General features: G+C 42.1%; 1 protein-coding gene across 6 annotated transcripts in view; it reads left to right on the top strand.

Annotated features, from left to right (window-relative positions):
- Window positions 1-27,840, top strand: part of LOC108413613 (putative protein TPRXL) — a 103,086-nt gene that overhangs the window by 72,360 nt on the left and 2,886 nt on the right. Inside the window, exons 1-8 of one of the 6 annotated variants that reach the window (XM_037543049.1) lie at window positions 11,850-11,977; window positions 13,965-14,081; window positions 14,689-14,973; window positions 18,013-18,129; window positions 21,178-21,225; window positions 21,491-21,538; window positions 22,545-22,655; window positions 25,530-25,604. In XM_037543049.1, coding sequence (XP_037398946.1) covers window positions 11,917-11,977; window positions 13,965-14,081; window positions 14,689-14,973; window positions 18,013-18,129; window positions 21,178-21,225; window positions 21,491-21,538; window positions 22,545-22,655; window positions 25,530-25,604 — 862 coding nt within the window. In that variant the 5' untranslated portion in view covers window positions 11,850-11,916. Of the gene's footprint in view, window positions 1-11,849; window positions 11,978-13,964; window positions 14,082-14,688; window positions 14,974-18,012; window positions 18,130-21,177; window positions 21,226-21,490; window positions 21,539-22,544; window positions 22,656-25,529; window positions 25,605-27,840 lie in introns of those variants that run through there. The other 5 variants (XM_037543050.1, XM_037543051.1, XM_037543054.1 and 2 more) reach the window with 5 other exon arrangements.

A 27,840-nucleotide genomic window follows, 5' to 3' on the forward strand; every position in this document is an offset into this window, starting at 1 on the left:
TTTAATGCTTTGCTACTTCACTGGTCCACTATTTCACTGGTCCACTACTTCACTGGTCCACTAGTTTACTGGTCCACTACTTCACTGGTCCACTACTTCACTGGTCCTCTATTTCACTGGTCCACTATTTCACTGGTCCGCTACTTCACTGGTCCACTACTTCACTGGTCCACTATCTCACTGGTCCACTACTTCACTGGTCCACTAATTTACTGGTTCACTATTTCACTGCTCCACTACTTCACTGGTCCACTATTTCACTGGTCCACTACTTCACTGGTCCACTATTTCACTGGTCCACTACTTCACTTGTCCACTATTTCACTGGTCCACTACTTCACTGGTCCACTACTTCACTGGTCCACTATCTCACTGGTCCACTACTTCACTGGTCCACTAATTTACTGGTTCACTATTTCACTGCTCCACTACTTCACTGGTCCACTATTTCACTGGTCCACTACTTCACTGGTCCACTATTTCACTGGTCCACTACTTCACTTGTCCACTATTTCACTGGTCCACTACTTCACTGGTCCACTACTTCACTGGTCCACTATCTCACTGGTCCACTACTTCACTGGTCCACTACTTCACTGGTCCACTATCTCACTGGTCCACTACTTCACTGGTCCACTAGTTTACTGGTTTGCTATTTCACTGGTCCGCTACTTTACTTATCCACTACTTCACTGGTCCACTAGTTTACTGCTCCTGAGTCAGACCGGGGTTGAGCAGATAACCTCTTAAGGTCTCACAGACACGTAGACTGTGTGAAATAATCTGATATTTTTCTCTTGATCGTTTTCTACACATCAACATTCACTGCAGAAAGCTTAGCTTGGCTCTGTTGGGGTGTTGCATCTGCTTCTTCTGCCAATGGCACAATAAAAAGGAGGAGCTATTTGACATTTGAGGGATTTCAGTCTGTTTATCCAGCTGAACAGCTCAGTTCTAGTTAATAAAATAAATCTACCAGCACCTCCGCTTGAACGGAAAAGAGACCTTACTTCACCCCCTAGTGGTCCACATGAGCAGCATTACAGTTCAAGATTATTCCATTAAAACTACAACAGTGTTTAGTGATTCTGTGCAGTAGTACAGAATCCAGCTGCTGTGAGGCGGTTAGAGTTACATAGTCTTCAAACTGAAACTGAACACTTGTTCTTTCACTAAATTATTTTCAAGACAGCAAATTTTTCATTTCATACATTTTCATTTTCAGAGTGATTCAGAGGGTTTGGAGTGAAATGGTTCTGACGTCTTTACAGTGGTGGTGATGGGAACCAGGCGTTGCCATGACTACAACACAAATACAGAAATTGTATTTACTATCCAGAACCACCAGAGAACCTACACAAGTTTCATATAGAAGAGTGATGAAATAGCCATAAATCTGGTCTCTTTGGGGACTAAGTTGCCTTTAATTTCCCTGCATGTACATCTAAATCATGACTGGATTAAAAAAATATATTGACAACAAAATACGGCGAAAGCTAAAACTGTCTCAGACACCACAAATGGAGCATTTTGCATCAGAACACTTGAATATCTAATTCTGCAGAACTCCTGATGAACTGGTGGACGTCCCCTTTCAGCCATATATACAGTACAGACCTTTTGAAACCCCAGTGTGTTATGAAAAGAACAGAAAACCCTTTAGTGGATGTTTAAATGTTGTTATGGTGACTGAAGATCAGTGATCACGCATTATTACAGCCCCACAGATCCGTCGTTTACACTGATCTGTACTGACAGTCTATTTATCTGTACTAATGAACATGTAATGTGCTGAAGGTGGTGGCAGCAAGCTGTCCAGCCTGCACCGCCAGCTGCCAGCAGAGGGCGATGGTGGCACGGGGCCAAAACTTCAGAGAACTCCAATTCCCAGAAGCCCAATTTGACTCCTCTACTTAAGTAGCATTTGTCACACCTTTGTAGAGGGGTGACCGGTGTGGTACTTAGTGTCGTTAAAGAAATGAAATGAAAAGAAAAGAGAGCTGAGGAAAGAAACTGCCCCAAAACTAAAGAGAGAAGAAAAGAGGGCTACAAAGAAGAAACTGTCCCAAAGCCACTTAACGCCAAAAAATCAAGAAAAAAAGGGTCTTGAGCCACAAACGGCTCCGAGACATATAAGCAGCGTTTAATCCACCAAACTGCTCAAACCGAGTCGACCTTCCCTTCGTTCTTACAGAGGAGGTGCTTTACCCGTCGGCACCTGTGCGCAGCGTTAACTCCACGGACCGCCGGCCACTGGATTGATATGGGCATTAAATTTTCATATCGGTCAGATCCTTCACGCAGCACAACTAGTGGTCACGTTTAAGTGTTTGTTGTTTTTGCTGTTGGCTGGGATTTAATATTCTTTAATATAATATCTAAAATATTAAATAACTAATGTTTTGTATTTCAGTGAATATTTAATAAATATATAATTCACCCTGTTTCTCATTACTGCAACGTCTCTGCTCCTCAGTACTGATGTGTATATATGGGGTTTTCTTTTTTTTTTAATTAGAAAAAGTCTTAAACTCTTTAAAATCAATTAAATCATTCAGGTTTATCTTCAGTTATTCAACCACTGTTTGTGGTAATAAGGAGAAAACATTACATTTTAACTGTGATTTTTCCAAGTTTCTAATTTTTGTCATGTTCGTGAAAGAAAATCTTTTGGAGGTGAAACTGCTTTATAAAGACTGTAGAATAGAATCAGGGAGGAGATACGAATGCTTTACTACTGAGTGATGAGAGGAGAAGACAGAGGCCTGATGGACTGAGAGAAAAGTAGAGGAGGCAGTGGATAGGGCAAGATGGAGGCAGATGATCCGCTGTGGCGACCCCTAAAGGGAGCAGCCGAAAGAAGAAGATTATGCCTCATCAATTGTTAAGATAATGCATTAGAAGTGCTGTTCATAATAAACTATAAGAGCTCATAAGCTGTATTTCTATGCTCTAAGTAAAGTGAAGCGTACTGTACTAATGCCTCCTCCAGTGTTAAGAGTGAGGCTTCACTGGTTCTATGTCGAGCGCTAGAACCCTTCACTCTGTAATGTCACACTACAGTACAGTGATGCTGATTTCTGCTGCCGTTCTATTGGATATGCAGTGTTAAGTCAGTGTCTAAAGCGTGTTGAGTCAAAGCGTGCGAGGCCGTGTTTAAAAATGACTGAAACGGGGCCTGAATGAGTTTTCAGTCATCTGAAAGATTACAGATGCTGATTTTTGTCTTCTTCTGTTCTCCAGGGAGCTGTAGTGATACTGACAGAGCAGAAGTGGGTCAAATTTGAAGCTGTTTCAGTTTAAAATGAAAGAGGTGACCTGAGATTAACCCCTGTGGTTACTGCTTTCAGTCTTTCACACTTTCACATCTGCACCTATTTGTCCTTTCTCAGTTCTAACACACCAGAGTCGGCTCTTAAAGTCAATGAACACATCCATGCACAAGCACACAGCTGGACAAAGCAACGTTCCTCCAGGGCCTTGGAGCAGCACTCAGGAGAGGAGCTTAACAAGGGTTGAAGATTAAACCCGGCACTTAGCTAAACCTTAGCTAAACTGTCTCAGACACCACAAATGGAGCATTTTGCATCAGAACACTTGAATATCTAATTCTGCAGAACTCCTGATAAACTGGTGGACGTCCCCTTTCAGCCATATATACAGTACAGACCTTTTGAAACCCCAGTGTGTTATGAAAAGAACAGAAAACCCTTTAGTGGATGTTTAAATGTTGTTATGGTGACTGAAGATCAGTGATCACGCATTATTACAGCCCCACAGATCCGTCGTTTACACTGATCTGTACTGACAGTCTATTTATCTGTACTAATGAACATGTAATGTGCTGAAGGTGGTGGCAGCAAGCTGTCCAGCCTGCACCGCCAGCTGCCAGCAGAGGGCGATGGCGGCACGGGACCAAAACTTCAGAGAACACCTGTGCGCAGCGTTAACTCCACGGACCGCCGGCCACTGGATTGATATGGGCATTAAATTTTCATATCGGTCAGATCCTTCACGCAGCACAACTAGCGGTCACGTTTAAGTGTTTGTTGTTTTTGCTGTTGGCTGGGATTTAATATTCTTTAATATAATATCTAAAATATTAAATAACTAATGTTTTGTGTTTCAGTGAATATTTAATAAATATATAATTCACCCTGTTTCTCATTACTGCAACGTCTCTGCTCCGCAATACTGATGTGTATATATGGGGTTTTCTTTTTTTTTATTAGAAAAAGTCTTAAACTCTTTAAAATCAATTAAATCATTCAGGTTTATCTTCAATTATTCAACCACTGTTTGTGGTAATAAGGAGAAAACGTTACATTTTAACTGTGATTTTTCCAAGTTTCTAGTTTTTGTCATGTTCGTGAAAGAAAATATTTTGGAGGTGAAACTGCTTTATAAAGACTGTAGAATAGAATCAGGGAGGAGATACGAATGCTTTAGAAAACAGTGATGTAGGGATGAGAGAAGAAGTCAGAGGCCTGATGGACTGAAAGAAAACAGTGATGAAGTGATGAGAGGAGAAGTCAGAGGCCTGATGGACTGAAAGAAAACAGTGATGAAGTGATGAGAGGAGAAGTCAGAGGCCTGATGGACTGAAAGAAAACAGTGATGAAGGGATGAGTGGAGAAGACAGAGGCCTGATGGACTGAAAGAAAACAGTGATGAAGTGATGAGAGGAGAAGTCAGAGGCCTGATGGACTGAGAGAAAAGTAGAGGAGGCAGTGGATAGGGCAAGATGGAGGCAGATGATCCGCTGTGGCGACCCCTAAAGGGAGCAGCCGAAAGAAGAAGATTATGCCTCATCAATTGTTAAGATAATGCATTAGAAGTGCTGTTCATAATAAATTATAAGAGCTCATAAGCTGTATTTCTATGCTCTAAGTAAAGTGAAGCGTCCTGTACTAATGCCTCCTCCAGTGTTAAGAGTGAGGCTTCACTGGTTCTATGTCGAAGTGCTAGAACCCTTCACTCTGTAATGTCACACTACAGTACAGTGATGCTGATTTCTGCTGCCGTTCTATTGGATATGCAGTGTTAAGTCAGAGTCAAAGCGTGTTGAGTCAAAGCGTGCGAGGCCGTGTTTAAAAATGACTGAAACGGGGCCTGAATGAGTTTTCAGTCATCTGAAAGATTACAGATGCTGATTTTTGTCTTCTTCTGTTCTCCAGGGAGCTGTAGTGATACTGACAGAGCAGAAGTGGGTCAAATCTGAGCTGTTTCAGTTTAAAATGAAAGAGGTGACCTGAGATTAACCCCTGTGGTTACTGCTTTCAGTCTTTCACACTTTCACATCTGCACCTATTTGTCCTTTCTCAGTTCTAACACACCAGAGTCGGCTCTTAAAGTCAATGAACACATCCATGCACAAGCACACAGCTGGACAAAGCAACGTTCCTCCAGGGCCTTGGAGCAGCACTCAGGAGAGGAGCTTAACAAGGGTTGAAGATTAAACCTGGCACTTAGCTAAACCACTTAATTAGCTCTATCACTTACTTCCCGCTTTGGAAAATTCTGATTGTAGTGACCTTGGGTTGTGATTTATAACTAGTTTATAAACATTAAGAACCAGCAGACTGGCAGGGACGTATCTGGTTATCGGTAAATTACCAACATATTTTTCCATTTGCACGATGTCAGGCATGTCCACCCTTTTATCTGATTTACATGCCATTCACGTCGCAATCCCACAAAAATCTTTTTGAAGTCTTCAGTAGGAAAGTAAAAACTAAAAGACAGCAGCAAATCCATACAGCACTATTGCTGTGCTTCCAGTGGCACCTTAAAGCAGCACTATGTAAACTGAAAGCAGTATCTTTACTTAGTGAGGAGACTAAAAACAGGCTAAAATATGGGGAGCGGTCATAGGCAGGCAGTCAGGAGTTTTTCACACCACGGCGTATGTATTTATATGTTACAGTCACACCCATAGGCTCAAAAAGAAGGTTCAGCTTGATGGTGAACCATCACGCCTACTTAGATCACAAGGCCCTGCTCACTATTAGTACCAAGAATTATTTTTATCAGGGGCAGGACCTTCTCATACACAGCCCCCCAGCTTTGGAGTAATCTTCAGTGTTCGGGACTCAGACACAGCCTCAGTCTTTATGTCTAGGCTAAAAACCCACTAGTTTTCCCTGGTAAATAAAAGATGCAGATCTGGGGATTCATGGTCATAGTATTATGGTAAACTGGGAGTGTTGGTGCTGTCATCCCGCTGGTCTCACTCACTCAGGTTTGTTGACGGTGGAGCAGAGGGGCTCTGACATCTCAGGGAGCCTCATGGCTCTGTTGCCTTTCTGGTTTCTCCCTTTAGCTAGACCTGCTGGAGTCTCTGCTGCTGTTAACCCTGAAATCTGCGATCAGTCACTTATTACAGAACTACCTGTGTGTGTGTTTTCCTGTCTTTGCCGAGTTGACCAGCTGCCCATCCTGTGCGTATGATGCTGCTGCCTCTTCTGCCTTGATCAGGTGCCATTGCTCTTTGGCAGTTTTTCCTTGCCACTGTCTCCATTGGCGATGCTCATCGGTGCTCGGACCCAGAATTTTCTGTAAAGCTGCTTTGTGACAACACCTGTTGCAAAAAGCGCTTTAGGAATAAACTTCGACTTGACTTGACTTGACATGTTTAGGCCTCTAATGAAAATCAGTGTTATACTGATGAGGATGACAGTAGTAGACAATTCACTCACATCCTCAAAAGACACGTCCTTCATCGAGTTTTGAGTTCTCTTTGAATTCTTTTTCAATCATCAGGTTCGTCTGCTCAGGGAAGGGGGTCAAAGCACAAATCATGCTCCAAAAGGTTCTTATCCATATTGAGTGCAGTTACACATTTCCACCAGAGATGTCCCCAGATCTTACATAGTACAGCTCCAGTGGCAAATATTTGAATGTGGCATGACATCTAATCATTTCATGAACTGTTTTATTTATGCTTTGAACCCAATACAGTCAGAAAATCATGAAGATCTGCAGTTTGTGTGTCACTAAATGAGAATAATGCAGAAATATTTACTTTTAAAAGTATCCTTAATCCTTAGTTTCTTAATCCTTTGAGTAATCAGCTTTTAGCATTCATATGGGAATTCGTAGTGTTGTTAGTGCCAAGCAAGCATTGTTGTGTAACATTTAATTCCAGATGTAGCTTGAACACAGAAATTGTGCTTTCACAAATCTGCAGGTTACTCACTTACACCCCTCTCCTTGGATCACCACCTTATCGTGGTGGAGGGGTTTGCGTGCTTGAATGATCTTAGGAGCTATGTTGTCTGGAGCAAAAGCTCCTGGTAGGGTCTCCCATGGCAAACTGGTCCTAGGTGACAGGTCAGACAAAGTGTGATCCATAATAACCCCTATGAAGACAGAAAAACAGGACTTGTGTACCCTGCCCGGAACAGGGTTACCGGGGCCCCACCCTGGAGCCAGGCCTGGGGGAGGGGCTCGCCAGCGAGCGTCTGGTGGCCGGGCATTTACTCATGGTGCCCGGCCGGGCCCAGCCCGAAGGAGTTACATGAGTCCCCCCTCCCATCGACCCACCACCAATGGGAGGGGCAGTAGTAGGGGTTCGGTGCGTTGTGGATCGGGCAGTGTCCGAAGGCGTGGGCCTTGGCGTTCTGATCCTCGGTTGCTGAAACTGGCTTTTGGAACTTGGAACGTTACCTCAGTGGCGGGGAAGGAGCCTGAGTTGGTGCCGCGAGGTTGAGAGATACCGGCTAGATATAGTCGGGCTCACCTCAACACACAGCTTGGGCTCTGGGTCCAATCTCCTTGAGAGGGGCTGGACTTTATTCTTTTCTGGAGTTGCCCATGGTGAGAGGCGGCGGGCAGGTGTGGGCTTTCTCATAGCCCCTCGACTCGGTGCCTGTATGTTGGGGTTTTCTCCGGTGGACGAGAGGGTAGCTTCCCTACGCCTTCGGGTTGGGGAACGGGTCCTGACTGTTGTCTGTGCTTATGCACCGAACAGCAGTTCAGAGTACCCAGCCTTCTTAGAGTCCTTGGGAAGGGTGCTTGAAAGTGCTCCTTCTGGAGACTCTATTGTCCTACTGGGGGACTTCAACGCTCACGTGGGCAATGACAGTGAGACCTGGAGGGGTGTGATTGGGAGGAATGGCCTCTCTGATCTGAACCCGAGTGGTGTTCAGTTTTTGGACTTCTGTGCAAACCACAGTTTGTCCATCACGAACACCATGTTTGAACACAAGGATGTCCATAAGTGCACATGGCACCAGGACACCCTAGGCCGCAGTTCAATGATTGACTTTGTAGTCGTGTCATCGGACTTGCGGCCATGTGTTTTGGACACTCGGGTAAAGAGAGGAGCTGAGCTGTCAACTGATCACCACCTGGTGGTGAGTTGGATCAGGTGGTGGGGGAAGATGCCGGTCAGACCAGGCAAGCCCAAACACATAGTGAGGGTTTGCTGGGAACGTCTAGCAGAAGAACCTGTCAGATTGATCTTCAACTCACACCTCCGTCAGAACTTTGACCAGATATCGGGGGAGGTGGGGGACATTGACTCAGAATGGGCCATGTTCCGTTCCTCCATTGCTGAAGCGGCTGACTGTAGCTGTGGCCGTAAGGTAGTTGGTGCCTGTCGGGGCGGTAATCCTCGAACCCGGTGGTGGACACCCCAGGTGAGAGATGCCGTCAAGCTGAAGAAGGAGTCCTACCGGGCATGGTTGGCCTGTGGGACACCAGAGGCAGCTGGCAGGTATCGACAGGCCAAGCGATCTGCGGCTTCAGTTGTTGCCAAGGCAAAAACCCGTGTATGGGAGGAGTTTGGTGAGGCCTTGGAAAGTGACTTTAAGTCGGCTCCGAAAAGATTCTGGCAAACCGTCAGGCGACTCAGAAGGGGAAAGCAGTGTGCCACTAGCACTGTATATAGTGGAGATGGTGTGCTGCTGACTTCGACTGAAGACGTCATTGGGCGGTGGAAGGAATATTTTGAGGACCTTCTCAATCCCACCGACACGTTCTCCAGTGAGGAGGCAGAGTCTGGGGACATGGGAATAGGCTTGTCCATTACTGAGGCCGAAGTCGCTAAGGTAGTTAAGAAGCTCCTTGGTGGCAAGGCTCCAGGGGTGGATGAGATCCGCCCTGAGTTCCTCAAGGCTCTGGATGTTGTGGGGCTGTCTTGGCTGACACGTCTTTTCAACATTGCGTGGACATCGGGGACGGTGCCACTGGCTTGGCAGACTGGGGTGGTGGTGCCTCTTTTTAAAAAAGGGGACCGGAGGGTGTGTTCCAACTACAGGGGAATCACACTCCTCAGCCTCCCTGGCAAGGTCTATGCAGGGGTACTGGAGAAGAGAGTCCGGCTTATAGTCGAACCTCGGATCCAGGAGGAACAGTGCGGGTTCCGCCCTGGTCGTGGAACACTGGACCAACTCTTCACCCTCTCCAGGATTCTGGAGGGTTCATGGGAGTTTGCCCAACCAGTCCACATGTGCTTTGTGGATCTGGAGAAGGCATTCGACTGTGTTCCCCGGGGTATTCTGTGGGAGGTGCTTCGGGAGTATGGGGTACATGGCTCTTTGCTACGAGCCATTCAGGCCCTGTACAAACAAAGCTGGAGTTTGGTTCGCATAGCCGGCAGTAAGTCAGACTCGTTCCCAGTGAGAGTTGGACTCCGTCAGGGCTGCCCTTTGTCACCGATTCTATTCATAATTTTTATGGATAGAATTTCTAGGCGCAGTCAAGGGATGGAGGGTGTCCGGTTTGGTGACCTCAGGGTCACATCACTGCTGTTTGCAGATGATGTGGTCCTATTGGGGACATCAGGCCGCGAACTTCAGCTTTCGCTGGATCGGTTTGCAGCCGAGTGTGAAGCGGCTGGGATGAGAATCAGTACCTCTAAATCCGAGACCATGGTTCTCAGGCGGAAAAGGGTGGAGAGCCCTCTCTGGGTCGGGGATAGGCTCTTGCCTCAAGTGGAGGAGTTCAAGTATCTCGGGGTCTTGTTCACGAGTGATGGTACAAGGGAGCGGGAGATTGACAGGCGGATTGGTGCTGGGTCAGCAGTGATGCGGGCTCTTTACCGGTCTGTTGTGGTAAAGAAAGAGCTGAGCCATAAGGCAAGGCTCTCGATTTACCGGTCGATCTACGTTCCCACCCTCACCTATGGTCATGAGCTTTGGGTAATGACCGAAAGAATAAGATCGCGAATACAAGCAGCCGAAATGAGTTTCCTCCGCAGGGTGGCTGGACTCTCCCTTAGAGATAGGGTGAGAAGTTCAGTCATCCGGGAAGGACTCGGAGTAGAGCCGCTGCTTCTTCACGTCGAGAGGAGCCAGCTGAGGTGGTTCGGGCATCTGGTTAGGATGCCTCCTGGACGCCTCCCTCGGGAGGTGTCACAGGCGAGTCCACCTGGGAGGAGACCCCGGGGAAGACCCAGGACACGCTGGCGCGACTATATCGCCCAGCTGGCCTGGGAGCGCCTCGGAATCCCCCTTGGAGAGCTGGTGGAAGTGGCTGGGGAAAGGGAGGTCTGGGCTTCATTGCTTAGGATGCTGCCCCCGCGACCCGAACCCCGGACAAGCGGAAGATAATGGATGGATGGATGGATGGATGGACTCACTTACACCTCCTCCGCCCCAAAATGTGACAGATACTGGCTTTTGAACTTTATGCTGGTAACAATCTGGATGTTCCTTCACTTCTTTAGCACAGAGAACACAACGTTCATTATTTCCATAAACAATTTCTGACTCCTCAGACCACAGAACATGCTTGTACTGCGCACCAGTCCTTTTCAGATGTGCTCGAGCCCAGAGAAGTCGGCAGTGTTTTTAAATGGCACCCGCTGTGAACAGTACAGTCCTGCATTTTTGAATGCAGCATTGAACAGTGCTTATGACAACGGTTTGTCAAAGTACTATATTCATCAAAGAAACACGCCCGTTTTTAATGCAGTGCTGCTTGAGGAGTCAAAGGTCACAGTCATTCAGTTGTGGTTCTTGGTCTTGCTTTTGATGTACAGAGATTTCTCCATATTCTCTGAATCTTTGGATGATATTGTGCACTGTAGAGGGTGAAATACCTCAACTCTTTCAAACACTCATTGAGAAACATTATTAACAGTTGGATTATGCACTTGGTCTTTACTGGATGCTGCTTTTATACCCAAACAGTTTCCAAGTGAGTGTAATTTTAAGACAGATTACGGTTGAAAAGATAAAAAAATATTATTTTTTTTCTTTGTGCTGTTCTCATTCAAATACAGGTCAAAGTACTGCCATTCTACTCCACTTTGAGGTAGGCAGCAAACCCACAAAACCAACCCCACAGCCCTACATCGAATAGCACATGCAACACTTGTACACATGAATAAATTTAAATCTCTCCTACTGCAAACACGGCTCCTCATAAGAGCCCCTTGCACGGCCATTGTGCACGCCCACGCACCCACAGCAATGCAGTCCAGTAGTGGGACACTACAATACTGTGTAGGTAGGTGAGAATTACCCCAACATTAGTATTTTTAAACAGAAAGAGCTCAATGTTGCTTTCCTGTTTGCATGTCTTGTGATAGACAGGCAAACAGTCTGTTTTGAAGGGTGTTACAATCCAGAGTGCTTTAAGAATGAGGCACAGCCAATCAGAACAGAGCTCATTTACATATATCAGTCTTAAAAGCAGTTTGTTTACTCCTAAGGAATAAAGAGAGGCTGTTAAACCTCCATGACTGATGTTTTGGTATATTAAATCAGTGAAAACGTCGTTCGTGGACCTTCAGCTGATTTGAAACATCACACTTCTGTGGTGACGTGCGTGTGAACTGTGAAAAGAGGAAACTGTTCGCGGCGGAAAGAACAGGGCATTTATTCTCCTGTGGAGTCGTGACAGTGAGCAGAGGTGGCCCCATTAGCACATCTAAACCAAAGCCAGACAGAGCTCTCACTGCTGAACATGAAGCTTCTCCTTTTAATGAGCCTCCTGATCTACAGCTCCATACAAACATCTCAGACCGGTGAGTAGACCACCTCACGCTGTGGACACTTCATTGTCCTTTTTTAGTTTTACTCGTATTCGGTGGGCCTCTACGCTTACTTTCACTTTCTTTGGACCAGTAATACATATACTTGATGCTTTGAACAAATATGAGCAAAACGGAATATATTCCTACATAATTAAAGACCTCAGAAATATATTAAAGGTAGGAATAATAATCTCTACTGGCTGCATCTGCTTCCATCTGTTGCCACAAACAGTCACTATGAATCACTTCCCTGTAGTTAGAAAAAGAACAAGAACAGCTGAGTAGCACAACATATTTACAATGTACATCACATTGGAAACCAAAGAAACAGATTTGAAATAAACTTTGGTGTTGAGTCGGGGTCCGAGGGGTCGGAGGGGTCCGACATAAAAAGAATATAAAGAATAAATACAGAATTTTAGAACTCGATTTATATAAATAAGCGTTTTACAGTGATTTTTCTCAAACGCACCGCTTTTCATTCACGAGGCTGTGCAGGATTTACATACAAACATCAACACTAACACTTTATAACACTTTATAACACTTTTTAATTACAGATCATATTCACGTCGTCAGAGTGGCCTTGCTGTGCTGTTCTCTGTCTGAGTGCTTTGTTGTTCCCTCCTGTTAAACTGCACTGGGCTAATGAGACACACACACACACACACACACACACACAGCCAGCGGAGAGCTTATCTGCTCAGAATCACACTAATATTAGAGTAAATACAAACCGCATTAACGCAGTAAGTCCTGATTTTAAGTATGTGAATGTGTTTAATTGGCTATTCTGCCCTCTTCTTGAGGAAGACCGGCTTTAACCCTTGTGTGGTGTTGTGTGTGTTACTCAGTGGTCTCGTGGATCCAACACATTATTGTTTTTTAAATCAATAGCAATTTATGTAAAAAATACCAGATGTTTAAAATATCACAAGGGTCCAGCGTAGGGTTCTCCTTTAGCAGCTGTAGCCAGTCAGCAGCCTGTCCCTTGTTGTCCACGCACACACACACACACACACACACACACACATACAAAACCAGCAGGCCATGTAGGAGGAGAACAGAGTGAAGGACACAGCACCTCCACACTTTTACTCCCCATGGGTTCAGCCCAACACCACATGTGTAGTATAAATGTGTGGGGGGTGGAAAACGTGAAGACCCTGAAAACGAAAATGTTCTTCACAGAAAATGAGCAAAGACCAAGAATCTGAGGTTGAAATAAAAATAAATCAAATACTTTTTTCTTTGGTGAACATTGAAAGTGGGTCCCACAGACCTGAACACCACATAAGGGTTCACTGTAGTTGTCATTCAGTACCTGGTTTATGTAATCAGTACTTCATTATGTTAATTCAGGAGCTGCTGATGAATCTGTGTGATGGCTGGAGGTGGAACTAAACTTTACCCTTCACACTGGCTCACAAGATCTCAGATACTTCTTTCAAAATAAGAGACCTTTTCACTGTATTTATATGAGAAAAACCTCCTATATCTTTGTTAGCGCTGTAAAGGATGAAGGTTTGGATCAATGTTCACGTTTTGGCTTCAGAAGGTTGGAATCCAAACTATCAGAAGGTTTTTTTGCTTTGAGCTGAACTCAAATGATCTTTTACTCGAATATCGACCACAAGTCCACTTCTCTCAGATACAGCCATTCCTTCTGTCTGTACTTCAGTGAGGTTTAAACCAGCTTAGTGACCCCAAAGCACATCTTGTACCTGAGCTACGAGTCTCTCCTCCCCATCCCCACCGCACGGCTTCTTCTTAAAATACGTGTCTCGCTGCTCGTCTGTTAAGTGAATATTAGATGAATTATTACTGTCACTGTAACTCGGCATTCCTTCAAACTACCACAAAGTAAATTCTATCCAGCAGAGTTTTGAAAGTGTAGTGTGAAGCTAATTTTACTCTGTTCACTCTCTCATTTCTCATTAAAACGTGCAGAAATGTGTTCTCTGTATTTGTTTTACAGATCGGAGATCTTCCCCTGCTCCTCCTAATGTGTCCCAGTCTTCTCCAGTGAGCTCCAGAGAAACTGACAGTATAGAAGCAAACAGCGAGAATAAACCCCAAACAATGACTCCACTCAGTGAGTCTTATCTGGCTGTACACTATGAAACTAACATGCAACTAGTTGTATATAAATATTGTGAGTTGCTTGCAACATAATTTCCATGTAACTCAACAGTTACACAAAACAATTCCAAAACAAAATTTCAACACATTCAATTACTCATGTAGATCAATTAGCAGCTCATGTTTTGAAACACCATATTAATGTTGCTATAAAGTCATCTGTGAGCTGTAATTTACATATTTGAAGCATTTTTGTCTTATATGTGAACTTATTACACTCAGAAAATAAACACAAACATATTATCTGACCAGGGCCACAGACTTTCTCATATGACTGCATGTGCCATCAAAGTACAATCTACATGTAGGAAATACCGTTAATTATTTCATGAATACAACAGAGACTAATTCTTCATTGGAATATCAGTAATGATGTATAATATTCCCAAATTCCTGCTTTCAAGTGTAGAACATGCAGATGATTATATATAAATAACTATATGTTATCTATATTTACATATTTCTATAGATAATATATAGTTCTAATAATATATATTGATAATATATAATGATGCTGTGTGATGATCATATTTTAATTCTGCTCATGTTTGTTTTGACAGGAATATTCAGTCAGAGTGGAACAGAGGGGAGAGACGTCATCCTGGCCTGTGGAAATGAGGGTAACGTGACCTGGGAAAAAGGCACTGATGAAAGAAGATCTACCATCCTCAGAGCTGAAAATGGAGAAATCACCCAGAGACTCAGGCCTGATCCAGAAAACAGATACAGTGTATTAACTGATTTATCACTGGTGATAAGGAGCGTTTCTCTCTCTGACTCTGGGATTTATTACTGTAACGCTGCTCCTGTAGTGAATCTGACTGTGAATCCTGCTCCACCAGCAGGTGAGTCACATTTATAACTGTGTTGAGCTGCAGGCACATTGAACAGGAATGAATTCAACCTGGAAAAATAGCTAATTAAATGGAAAAAATACACAAGAACACGAAAAAAGTTTTTGACTTCTGGTTGTGTGAAATTTCATTTTGTGCCAAGGTCATCTAGGTGACCTTTCACCCCATGAATTTGCCAACCTTACAAGCTTCAGCCAATAGAGAACAAGGAGCTGAACTGTGGCATCTTCTTTCTGAAAAACAGTACACGAGGGAATGTATATAAATTAATTAATATAAACTTTTAACTGTTTTTAACAGTTTAAACTGTTAACCTTCTAACTTTACTGACCATTTCCTGAACTATGCATCCCCTCCAGAACCACCTGTATCAGTACCACCTGTACTCACCTGACTCTTGCTCCACCCCCATGAAGAAAAGAGCAAAGCAACAGCTGAGAGTGACCGCGGCTTCATACACATTACACTGGCAGAACGTTCAGCGTCAAGTCAGCTTGGCTTTAGTTCAAGGGGAACTGCACTGTTGTTTCAAACTTTCTTCATTATTTAATGGTTGAGATGCAGCCATTCAGAGTGATACACTGAGAGACGGGTCAGAGAGGTTTGGGGTGTTAGGTGTCTTTAGAGTGGTGGTGATAGGAAGCAGGCGTCGCCATGACTACAACTCAGATATAGACAGTGACCAAGTTTTTCTCAGTTTTTCCAGTACCGTTTCCAGCAAATCATCCCTACAACATGAAGCTGCCTCCACCATGCTTCGCAGCTGGGATGGTGCTTTTGGACTGAAAGCCTTCCTCATATTTACGCTTGTTGTAAGAAAGTTAGAAGTTGCATATCAAATAATAAGAAACTAATGAAAATGTCACTGGTGGCTCCAGCATCCAACTGACATACAGCTTTATATACATACAGTTGAGACTCATTTTGTGGTCCTCAAAGTTCATAGTGAGTCATTCTGTGTTCTAAGCCACATCGCCTTGTATGCCTGACCTGAATTAAGACCTGGATGTGGTTGAGTAGGTTGAGAGAAGTATGGTGCCGGTGTTTACACAAAGAGTTTGAGACTATTGACTTCTAATGTTTGTTAGCAACGTTAGGCTTGTAGTTACAGTTTCCCCATTAAAGAGACCAAATTTTGGCATCAATTAAGCCAAACATTATCATTTCAAAATGATATCTAAGAGACAAGGTTAATTCAGATTTTTCTTCATTTCTTTTCAGGTGTTCAGTGGGTCAGTAGTTTCCATACACTTAGACAGTATTTGCTGACATTTCCTTTTAATTGCTTAACTTGAATGAAATTCTTGGTGTATCATTCTACAAGATTTTCTGGTACTTTTCTGACACAAATGCTGTAATTCAGTCAGTTTTGTGGGATTCAAACCTGCTTTTTCAGTTTACTCAACAAATTTTCAGTGGGATTCGGGTCAGGACCTTATTATGACCTCTCCAATTCTTTTGCTTTGTTGTCTTTAAGCCACGTTCTCGGTGCTTTGGATGAATGCTTAGGATCTTTGTCCTGCTAGAAGACCCAGTTTTAATCAAGTTTTGACTTTCTTTTTGATGTTTTGAGATGTTTCAGAAGTTCTAGATATTCCTTCTTCCTCACGATGGCATCTATTTCCTCAATTGCTCCAGTGCCTTTTCCAGCAAATCACTAATAACTGAAGTTCCCTTGAGCAAGACACCAAACCCCCAGTTGCTCCATGGGCGCCGTGGATAGGGCTGCGCACCATTCTGGACAAGTGTGCTCACTGCCCCCTAGTGTGTGTGTTCACTAGTGTGCATGTGGGTGTTTCACTGCATTAAATGCAGAGGTCTAATTCCATAGTATGCAAACAGTAGAATTCCAAGATTGTTATTTTTCCATACAATTGTTGTACAGATAGTTGTGGGACCTTCAGTTGTTTGGAAATTGTCCTTAGGGAGCTGGAGTTTTTGATGTCTTTGCTGACCAGCTTGAATTTTTCCATGGTATCAAGGGCAAAAAGACACTAGCTCTACTGGTGGGCTCTTAAAATATAGTTACAGGGCCAATCTCAATGTACTTTATTTGTAACAACAGACCAATTAGGAGCATCTAAAAATATGATCAATTTCTGGAATTTCAGACAGTCTAAAGAGACACTCAGCTTGGTGCATGTAAACTTTTGATTTACTGGAAATCCCATATAGTGTATTAAAGCCGATATGAATGTGTCTTTATGATATGTGATTGTTCTTTAAATGACCTCTGATGTGAAGACAGTAAGATTAAGTGATCATTATTAGTCCCACAAAGGGGAAGTTTCACCTCCACATTTAACACAACCGTGCAGTTAATCACCACATAGTGAATGCAAACACATTAGGGGGCAATGAGCACACTTGCCTGCAGCGGTGAGCAGCCCTATCCGCAGAGCCCTGGGCAGTTAGGGGTTAGGTGTCTTGCTCAAAGACACCTCAGTCATGGACTATCAGTGCTGGGGATCGAACCTGTGACCTTTCAGTCACAGGGCCAGCTCCCTAACTTCAAGCCCACGACTGCCCCAGTAGCTGCAGCATATATAAAAGCTGGTGGTTTTGCTGAAGTACCTCACGTACAGCAGTAGTTATCGGAACACTGACTGGAAAAACAAACACAGAGCAGTTTAGCCCACCAAATAACCACAACTGAAGCGTCCTGCTGCTGCTTTCAGACATCAACATGTTTCTCATCATCGAGTTGAATAAAGACAGACAACATACTGTCACAGACATTCTGATATTTAAACTGTGAAAATGCGACGTTCATTACACTCTTAACAGTTGAGGGTTATTCAATGGTTCTTGGTTTATTTGTGTGGTTCTTTGGAAAAACTTTATTTATCATAAAATCGTTACATTATATGGAGGTTTTTTAACTGTAACATAGATCTTCACACTCGCGTCACATCACCCATTAGGAAAGCAGCTTTTGGCGCCCTTCTTTTTATTAGTGTAGATGACTTCAGCTTATTTCATAACATTTTTTAACAAAAGTTTTTGATTATCTGTTTATTTGTTTTACAGATCAGAGATCTTCCCCTGCTCCTCCTAATGTGTCCCAGTCTTCTCCAGTGAGCTCCAGAGAAACTGACAGTATGGAAGCAAACAGCGAGAATAAACCCCAAACAATTACTCCACTCAGTGAGTCTTATCTGGCTGTACACTATGAAACTCACATGCACCTAGTTGCATATAAATGTTGTGAGTTGCTTGCAACATAATTTCCATGCAACTCAACAGTTACACAAAACAATTCCAAAACAAAATTTCAACACACTCATGTAGATAGTTCAATTAGCAGCTCATATTTTGAAACACCATATTAATGTTGCTATAAAGTCATCTGTGAGCTGTAATTTACATATTTGAAGCATTTTTGTCTTCTTTGTATATTTCTTTCAGGTTTCATTGTTATTTTTGGAGCTAGTTCAATATACATTAGCTTCCAGAAACTCTTGTTAGCTGTCATGACTCAGATAAACTTAACGGACAAAACTGAAGAAAAGTGAGTTGCAGGAAGCTCTACGTTATACAGCTCAAGTGCAATTTAGTTTCATGCACGCTTTAAGCAGCTACACTTTAAAAATGATGTGTTAACCCTTGGACCCGAAAGGTTAAGTCACGTCTAGCCTTCTTAATTTCATAATGGTTTAAGCAACAGACATGAGCCACATAGCAGACCATTCAGCAGCCCAGGCCCTAAATAACTAGTGTGCTGTCAGCATTAGGGAGTAATTATGAGAAAATCATCCAAAATCCTGATATTATTGCTCTGGTTTTGGCCTTCATATTTCAACAAAGGGTTAAAACAGCAACATGACTTACACATCAGAACACTCAGCAGAACCTGTCATCACTAGCCAGAGTGAGAGAAACCAGCTCTAATGAATGAATGAATGAATGAATGAAAGCCTTTGTCACATAGTCACCAAAGTAACCAGCGAAATTAGCCATCAACCCGTCCGAGCACATATGATATGACAAGGGGGCGGAGACAGGACAGGAAGACAGGGATAAGGAAAAATGAGATAATGATAAACCCCCCCCCCCCCCCCCCCCCCTTCAAAATGAGTGAATATTTGTAAAAAACAATAAAGTTAATCCGTTTGAACTTTAAATATCTTGTCTTTGTAGCGTATTCAACTGAATATAGGTTGAAAAGGATTAGCAAATCATATTCTGTTTTTATTTATGTTTTACACATTGTCCCAACTTCATTGGAATTGGGGTTGTAATTATGCCACCCGTTTTAATTCTTTTTGTGTCATTTTGTTTCATAATTTAATACATTTTGCATTAAAAGTAACACAATCTGTAAGTGGGCACAGAAATATTTCCACACATTTTGTATAAAAAGTAACTGTGTATCTTCAACAGACCACACTGATGTGTGAGGCAGCTGTTTAACACATCTGGCTTTATAGTGCAATTGAAACTGTGAAAGTCAGCCTTAGTTTCCTTTTTACAATCAAAGCGTTACAAACTTGCAAAGAGAGCTCCGATTGTGGTTGACAAGACTAAAGCTTGCAGAAAATCAAACATGCAAACAAAGAACACCTACAGCTGTGGTGTGCACAGACAAGGTGGGCTGAGCTGTTTCACAAGGTTGTTTTGTGGGCGCGATCTGGAAAAGTTCATTTCACAATGTTTTCAGTACATGAAAATACCGTTACAGACAAAGTTCTAATATTGTGGTAATCTTGATGCAAATCTGATTTGAACTATAAAAACTTAACGTAAATTCCAGTTTTCTTAGCACAAGAACAAAGAATAGATCTGATCTTGCATAAATGCACTACTAAACAAAGTCAACATATAATGTAAAACACCCAGTAAAATGTATGATAGTTATTGTTATCCAGAAACAGAAAACTATCCATTCTACCTTCATGTTTTTCTGTCTGGTACATGATTTAGGCAGAGAGTAAGACACAGTTGTAGCTATGATCTCTATTGAACACACTGGCAGGAAAGGTGCATACAGTGAAAGCATGAGACACTGAAACATTGGGGGGAGGTCAAAATTAGTCACATGCTCCACCCTGACACCCCCTTTTTCAGGAGGGTGCATGCTTACCGTGGGCCCTGAAGATCCTGGAGCTAGCGCCAGCCAGTGGTATGTAGCTACAGTATTAGTATTACAGTATTAAAAATATAAAAACTTAATCAGTAATCATAAAAAAGTGACTTGATAATCATTAACCAAGCTAGATTAAAAATAAATAAATAAATAATAAATCACAAATTAAGTCAAACGCTATAAAAACTTGACTTCTCTGTTTGATCAGGACTGTGTTTGGGATTCAAGCAACACAGAAACCACAGCAGCAAGGCTATTTAGTTTTTATCCTTTTTGATTTCCTCAGCTTTTATTTTCTGGCAGGAGTCGGACGTTTAATCAATGTAAGAAACTGGAGGTTATTTGTTAGACCTGGAGTGAATTCAGTAACTAAGACAAAGTTAAACTTGCTTCTTTTTCACCAGCTTCTGATTTGAATTGTGACCATTTAAGGTGGAACAGAAAACTCCAAATAAAGGCTGGTGAACAGGAACCCAGTTTCAGCCTCATGCAACCGTGGTGGTAAATGCGTTTGTGGCAAATGCAAGTAGTTCCATCATGCGAACACATTAGCATTGCTTGTCTGTACTGTAAACATTTGCCAGAATTGAACACAGGCTGCTGTACAACCCCCTAAAACATACTTTGTTAACCTGGCCTGTACAATAATTGACACCCAACAGCTTATTTTACAACTCGGCTGAATTTGCACCAGTGGTTAACAGCGTCTAACACAGGCATTCTCATGCAAAATCCACTTTATTTATAGCTTCAGCCTCAGAGCTGTTATTTTTATTGGTCAGAACTGCTTTGAAACTGAAATTAAAGCAGCTGCAGTGTCCACAGGTGTTTGAACGCCCTGCACTGCAGTCAAGTAAATGCATTGTTGCATTGTTTTATTTTTCCCTCTGACATCCAATTATGATATTTGTGTGGTTTTATGCATCCAAAACAGTCATAATTCATTTCTACATGACCATTTTCTCTCTTTAAACAGGCTTAAACAGCAGCTGCGTCTTTAAGACTGATATATGTAAATTGTCTCTTTTTGTAAATAGGGCCGTTCTGTTTATGTTGTTTACTATGTTTACATTAACAATAGTAAACAGCTGATGTGTTTTATGTTCTAGCTTCCTCAGCGGCCACACTTACACCTTCATCTACAGTGATTAACTCAGGTAAGAGACCAACTCTAACTATAACAATAGCACAGCAATCTCCTCTTACAGCTTAACACTGGAGACCAATGTGAAACCTTTTCATAGAACAGCCTAATTACATTTCTGTCCGAATTAAATTGAAATATTTAGACTTTTGCTTTGAGCAAGTCAGTTATTTACTGTTTATTTGTTTGCTTATTCAGTTCACCAGTAATTAAGATCAGTGCACATTGTTAATGCAAACAGACAAGAGTTTATTTGTTCCGTGTTCTACTTTTCTCAGAGGCTCCAACCACCAACTCCACAGCTCAGTCCTCTTCAGGAAGTGACGGTAAGACGCCAAATGGCTAGTGTGTTATTTTACAGAAGGGAAACCAGGCCTGCAGGCTTAGTTTAAACCTGCATAGTTACGTTGGTGGGTTTTGGGTCATGAGATCTGCTGTACTGCATGTACTCTACAAGTGAACATGATTCCTATAAGTAGGACATTCTTTTGTAGGACTTTTTTTTGTTGGACATCCCTTTGTAGGCTATTCTCTTTTGGGACATGCTTTGTAGGACATTACATTACACAACATTCCCTTGTAGGACGTCCTTTTATTGGACATTGAGCTTTTGGAAATCCGTTTATAGGACATTTCTTTGTAGGGCATTTCATTGTAGGCTCTCCCATGGCAGGACATGCTGGTTTTGGACACCCTTTTATTGGATGTTCCTTTGTAGGACATCCCATTGTGTACATCCTTTTGTAGGACATTTAGTGGCAGAACATCCCTTTCTTAGACATCCTTTTGAAGGACACCCAATTATAGAACAATCCTTTATTGGACATCCTATTGTGTACATCCTTTTGTAGGACATTTAGTGGCAGGACATCCTTGGCTTGGGCATTGCTTTATTGGTCATTCCTCAGTAGGACCCCCCATTGTAGAACATTTTATTGTAGGACATCCCTCACATGGACATACCCTACAGCAAGGATAACACCGATGAATAGAACTGTGGGTGAAATGTCCAACAGATTTGTCCAAACACAACTGTGATGAATAAGGGCCATTATAAGCCTGTGGTTGCCATGTTGTTTAAAAGTCTCAAAACGTGTTTATTCTCAGTATGGCTGGTTCTTTAAAGCCTTAACGTTCTAAAACCTTAATATGTGCAAAGTCTTTACATTTTAAGACAATTATAAAACGTTAGTTCTTTAAAGAAGCTTACATGGAAAAGTGCTTGAAGGAACCCCTTTAGGCACTTTGAGCTTTGAACTCATTTGTTAAACACTGTCCGACTGTTTTATGGGTTTAGCTGTTTATTTGTTTACTTGTTTATTTGTTGAACAGATCTCAGCTCTTCCACTGCTCCTCCTGGTGTGACCTGCTGTTCTTCAGTGAGCTCCAGTAAAACTCACAGGGCAAGAAAAAGAATGAATGAACTCCCCACACCCGCACTCAGTGAGTCTTAGTGTCCTATTAAAAATGAAAGGAGAAGTGATGTAATCAGTCTCGTGAAGTGTGAGTCTGTGGTCAAGTGTGGGAACCAACGTCAGGAGGCTAAAGCTAACATACAGCAATTCAAGCATAAAATTGTGTAAACAAACTAAGACTAAAGTTACACCTGTCATGTTAATTTGTCCTGCTTTGTATGTCAATATTAAAACACAACAATAACTTTCAGTATAGAGAGTTAGGCTTATTGTCTTTTACAAAGGCTATTTTTACCACTGCGTCATTTCAATTCTTTTTCTGATCTACATGTTGTTAGAAATATTTCAGCAAAGTGTCTCAATATTAACGAATATAACAATGATTCAAAGAATATTTTGGCAAACAACCAAGTTTACATGAATTTGATTTATTCTGGTTGTCCACTTTGCCTTAAACGCAGTCGGTCAGCCAAGGCGGCGGGGAGCGAGGAGGCGGACGCATACGCTGAGATAAGAGACTTTGATTAAGGGAAAACCCGGGGTCATGGTCAAAAGGGTCCAGGGTCAGATGGCCAATAGAGAGCAGGAGGGACAGACATGAGAAAATGAACACAGAACCCCAAACAGACCAGAAATAAACAGAACTCTTCAAACAACACATACACTTCAAACAGTACATCCAACAAACATCCAAACAAACTTCACAATCAAACACCACATACAAACAAAGACCAGCAAGAAAGTCCGGAAAACACAGGGCTTAAATACAAACAGGGATAACGAAGGATAACCGGACGCAGGTGGAAAACAGGTGGGAACAATCAAGGGCGGAGCCAAGAAACAAGGGGCAGAACCGGGAGGAAACCGAACAAAGAAGCACATGGACGATTAAAAAGTAAACAGATAAGCACACGGAGGAGTGGGAGGAGCCAATGGTGACAGTGTCCTAGTCTTGCTTCAATAGTCTATAGCTGGAGAAGCTAGGCTAACAGCGCTAACAAATGCTAGAAGTAATTAGTCACCAAAACAAATATGTTTCCACAAATCGCTGCTGTCGGAAGAAAACCTTGAACTGCAACATGGAAACTTCACAGGAGAAGGAAAAAACTTGCTTTACTTTTAATGGAAGTCAATGGAACCAAATCATTTTGGATTGTTTCTTTTGGTCCATTCATCATGAAATTGAAAAAACAATATAAAGAGTGACAGGCATTTTCAGGTTATGTCAAAAAGTGAAAAAATGGAGATCTCAGAGTTTCTTCTGACAACAGTTTGGAATTACACCCTTAAAATTATGCTTCTTCAAAGGTTCTTCAGTGAAGAAAATCATTCTTCATAGAAGCCAGAACGCTCAAAGAACCCTTTGCCTAATTAAATGATTCTTTACATGGTGAAACTGTCCTTCAGATTGATGGAGAATGTGTTGTATGTGGTTCTATATAGCACATTTTTGAAATTGGTTCCATATAGCACCAAACTTGACATTGTATCTATAGCAGAACCCTTTTTGCTGCTTTACAGAACCCTTTTCAGAAAGGTTCTAAGCAGGACCATCTACAGCATGATACAGAACAATTTCACGATACAAAGAACCGTTTAGTCATGCAGAAGGTCTTTTGGATGTTCATAGTTCTATATTGAGCCACTTTGTTTATTACAGAACCCTTGAAGAACCATCTTTTTTGCCCCTTTAGACTGTGCGGCTGGAGCACAGAGGCATGTTGTAAAACCTTGTTGTCACTGTGCAGGTTTGTAATGTTAGTACAGTGAGAACGAAGATAAGTTGCATTTCAAATAGCAAAAATCTCTAAATATGAGGAATAATCGGATAAAATATAATCACAGTCCAAATAAAACATGCATCTCCAATAAAGTACATGTACAGGTTTCAAATTTGATGTAAGTTAATGTTACTAGGGGCAGTCGTGGGCTGGAGGTTGGGGAACCAGCCTTGTGACCGGAAGGTCGCCAGGTTTGATCCCCTTGGCTGACGGTCCATGACTGAAGTACCCTTGAGCAAGACACCTAACCCCCAGTTGCTCACCGGACGCCGTGGATAGGGCTGCCCACCGCTCCAGGCAAGTGTGCTCACTGCCCCCTAGTGTGTGTGTTCACTAGTGTGTATGTATTTGGGTGTTTCACTGCATGGATGGGATGAATCCAGAGGTCTGATTCCAAACGATTCTAAAAAAAAAACTTGATTTTATTCCGATAAAAAGTTCTACACCATATAGAGAACAATCAACATGTTTTAAGCATGTAGAAAACAGAAATCATCAGGAATGGAGACACTTTTTTGGACAGTGTATACGTTAAAATATGGAGATGCATGATGAAAGTGAAAACAGAAAATGAATCAAATTACAGATCAACAACTATATGCATCTCTAAGAAGACTTTTTCTGATGTGTTGTATGTAGGTTCGAGGTTCTGATCAAATTCATGCAGTTCCCAAAAGACCCGAGTGCTCCAGGTAGACTCGGCACAAAACCCAGCTCCACTTCTTTGAACATGTTTTATAACAGAAACATGGTTTTGTGTGTTTCTGAACCAGTTTGCTACAACACAAAGTCTTATTTTCTCAAAATAACGAGTTATTAGATTAAAGTAAACACAGATTTTCTCTGCGAGACATCATTGTCATTATTTATTTGCACTGTTCAAAAACAAGAAGTCAGAGTTTGAACCTGAAACAGCCACAGGATCTTTCCTCCTTCCAGGCAAACATGGTTGTGCTGCGCTGGGCAGATGTTGGTGAGGAGGTTGTGTGCTGAAAGATGATCTTCATTTGTATGAAGTTCTGAGTGAATAAGCTGCTGAACTGACCCCACCAGCACAAAGTGTCAGGAAATCTGCTCAAACGTGTTTAATCAGTTCAGATTTTGTGTGTTTTCTTTTGCAGAATCTACAAAAGCTTCAGAAAAGAAAACACAGTCTACACAGACTGAGCGAGAGTCTGAAGAGTGGAGCAAGAGCAGTAAGACACAGTTACATTACATGTGAACATGTTGGGTAAACTTTGCTAACAGAAGAGCAGGAAACACTCGTGTTTTCATTCTTTCACACAGCTGATTATGTTATCTACACGTACCATTTAGATCACATGATAATCACGTGCTCCCTGTGTTTCTGACTGATCTTCATCCACAGAAAAGAGAGGAGATAAACATCAAGAGAAGTAAAGAAAACTAAAAATGTTTTAACATGTTTTTTGTTATTTAAAATCACTTAAATAATGGAATTTTTTATAAGATTTAAAATTTAAAATTTTATTAGATTTAAAATAAGATTTTTTTTTAAGTGGGGTATTTAGTTTATTGTTGCCATATGGCAGCAATGCCCATTCATACCAAAGCACCATAAGATCTAAGATATATGGTAATAACAACATCATACTAAGAACTTCTGCTCATGTGATGTCATAAATCATGTGTCCTTTCAAAGTAAAAGACCCTTTTTCCACAATTAAATAGGAAAACACAGATTTCATATCACTGATTTTTGGTAAAATTGAGATAAAGGAATTGTTGCCATATGGCAACATCGAGAGCAGAGGGTTAAGAAGTTAGTAAGAAGCACTACAGTCCTTCATATGATGTTCTTTCGCAAGTGTGGAAGTTCAGGAGCCATCAACACCACCAGTATTGACATCAGATCAGTAGTTATGATCTCTGTGAGAGAGATAAACATGAAGAAAACCACCACGAGTGGAAAGATACGAGTAAAAATAATAATATTTTGCATATGGACATTTTTGTTGAACCATTTTTGTAAATGAGGTGTGAGAGTGAAGTTTAAAGGACAATCACATACTATAAATGTTTATGTTGCATAAACGTTTTCAAGAAGAACCTTTACATTCGATGAAGGCTCTTAACACACACACACACACACACACACACACACACACACACACACACTCCATCAACGAAAATTGCTCAGACCTTTGTGGCACCTTAATTTGAAGAGTGTAAATAACAGGTCTTGAGTGGTAAGTTAGAGCAGGGAAATGTAGGTATTAGCACAGCACAACATCTCCTACTCTCATTTCTACAACGACAATTCCAATGAAGTTGGGACGTTGTGTAAAACATAAATAAAAACAGAATATGATGATTTGCAAATCCTTTTCAACCAATATTCAATTGAATACACTACAAAGACAAGATATTTAATGTTCAAACGGATAAACTTTATTGTTTTTTGCAAATATTCACTCATTTTGAATTTGATGCCTGCAACACGTTCCAAAGAAATTGGGACAGGGGCAACACAATCCTGGGAAAGTTGAGGAATGCTCAAAAAACACCTGTTTGGAACATTCCACAGGTGAACAGGTTAATTGGAAACAGGTGAGTGTCATCATTGGGCATAAAGGGAGCATCCCTGAAAGGCTCAGTCGTTCACAAGCAAGGACGGGCGAGGTTCACCACTTAGTGAACAACTGCACGAGCAAATAGTCCAACAGTTTAAGAACAACGTTTCTCAACGTGCAATTGCAAGGAATTTAGGGATTAAATCATCTACAGTCCATAATATCATCAAAAGATTCAGAGAATCTGGAGAAATCTCTGCAAGTAAGCAGCAAGGCAGAAAACCAACATTGAATGCCCGTGACCTTCGACCCCTCAGGCGGCACTGCATTAAAACCCACATCATTCTGTAACGGATATTCCCACATGGGCTCAGGACACTTCAGAAAACCACTGTCAGTGAACTCAGTTCGTCGCTCCGTCTACAAGTGCAAGTTAAAACTCTGCCATGCAAAGCGAAGCCACATATCAACACCACCCAGAAACGCCGCCGGCTTCTCTGGGCCCGAGCTCATCTGAGATGGATTGACGCAGAGTGGAAAAGTGTCCTGTGGTCAGACGCGTCCACATTTCAGATTTTTTTGGAAATCATGGATGTCGTGTCCTCTGTGCCAAAGAGGAAAAGGACTGTCCGGATTGTTATCAGGGCAAAGTCCAAAAGCCAGCATCTCTGATGGTGTGGGGGTGTGTTAGTGCCCATGGCAGGGGTAACTTGCACATCTGTGAAGGCCCCATTAATGCTGAAAGGTACATACAGGTTTTGGAGCAACATCTGCTGCCATCCAAGCAACGTCTTTTTCAGGGACGTCCTGCTTATTTCAGCAAGATGATGCCAAGCCACATTCTGCACGTGTTACAACAGCGTGGCTTCGTAGTAATAGAGTGCAGGCACTAGACTGG

Source organism: Pygocentrus nattereri, chromosome 11 (genome assembly GCF_015220715.1).
Source record: "Pygocentrus nattereri isolate fPygNat1 chromosome 11, fPygNat1.pri, whole genome shotgun sequence".
Taxonomy (NCBI): Eukaryota; Metazoa; Chordata; class Actinopteri; order Characiformes; family Serrasalmidae; genus Pygocentrus; species Pygocentrus nattereri.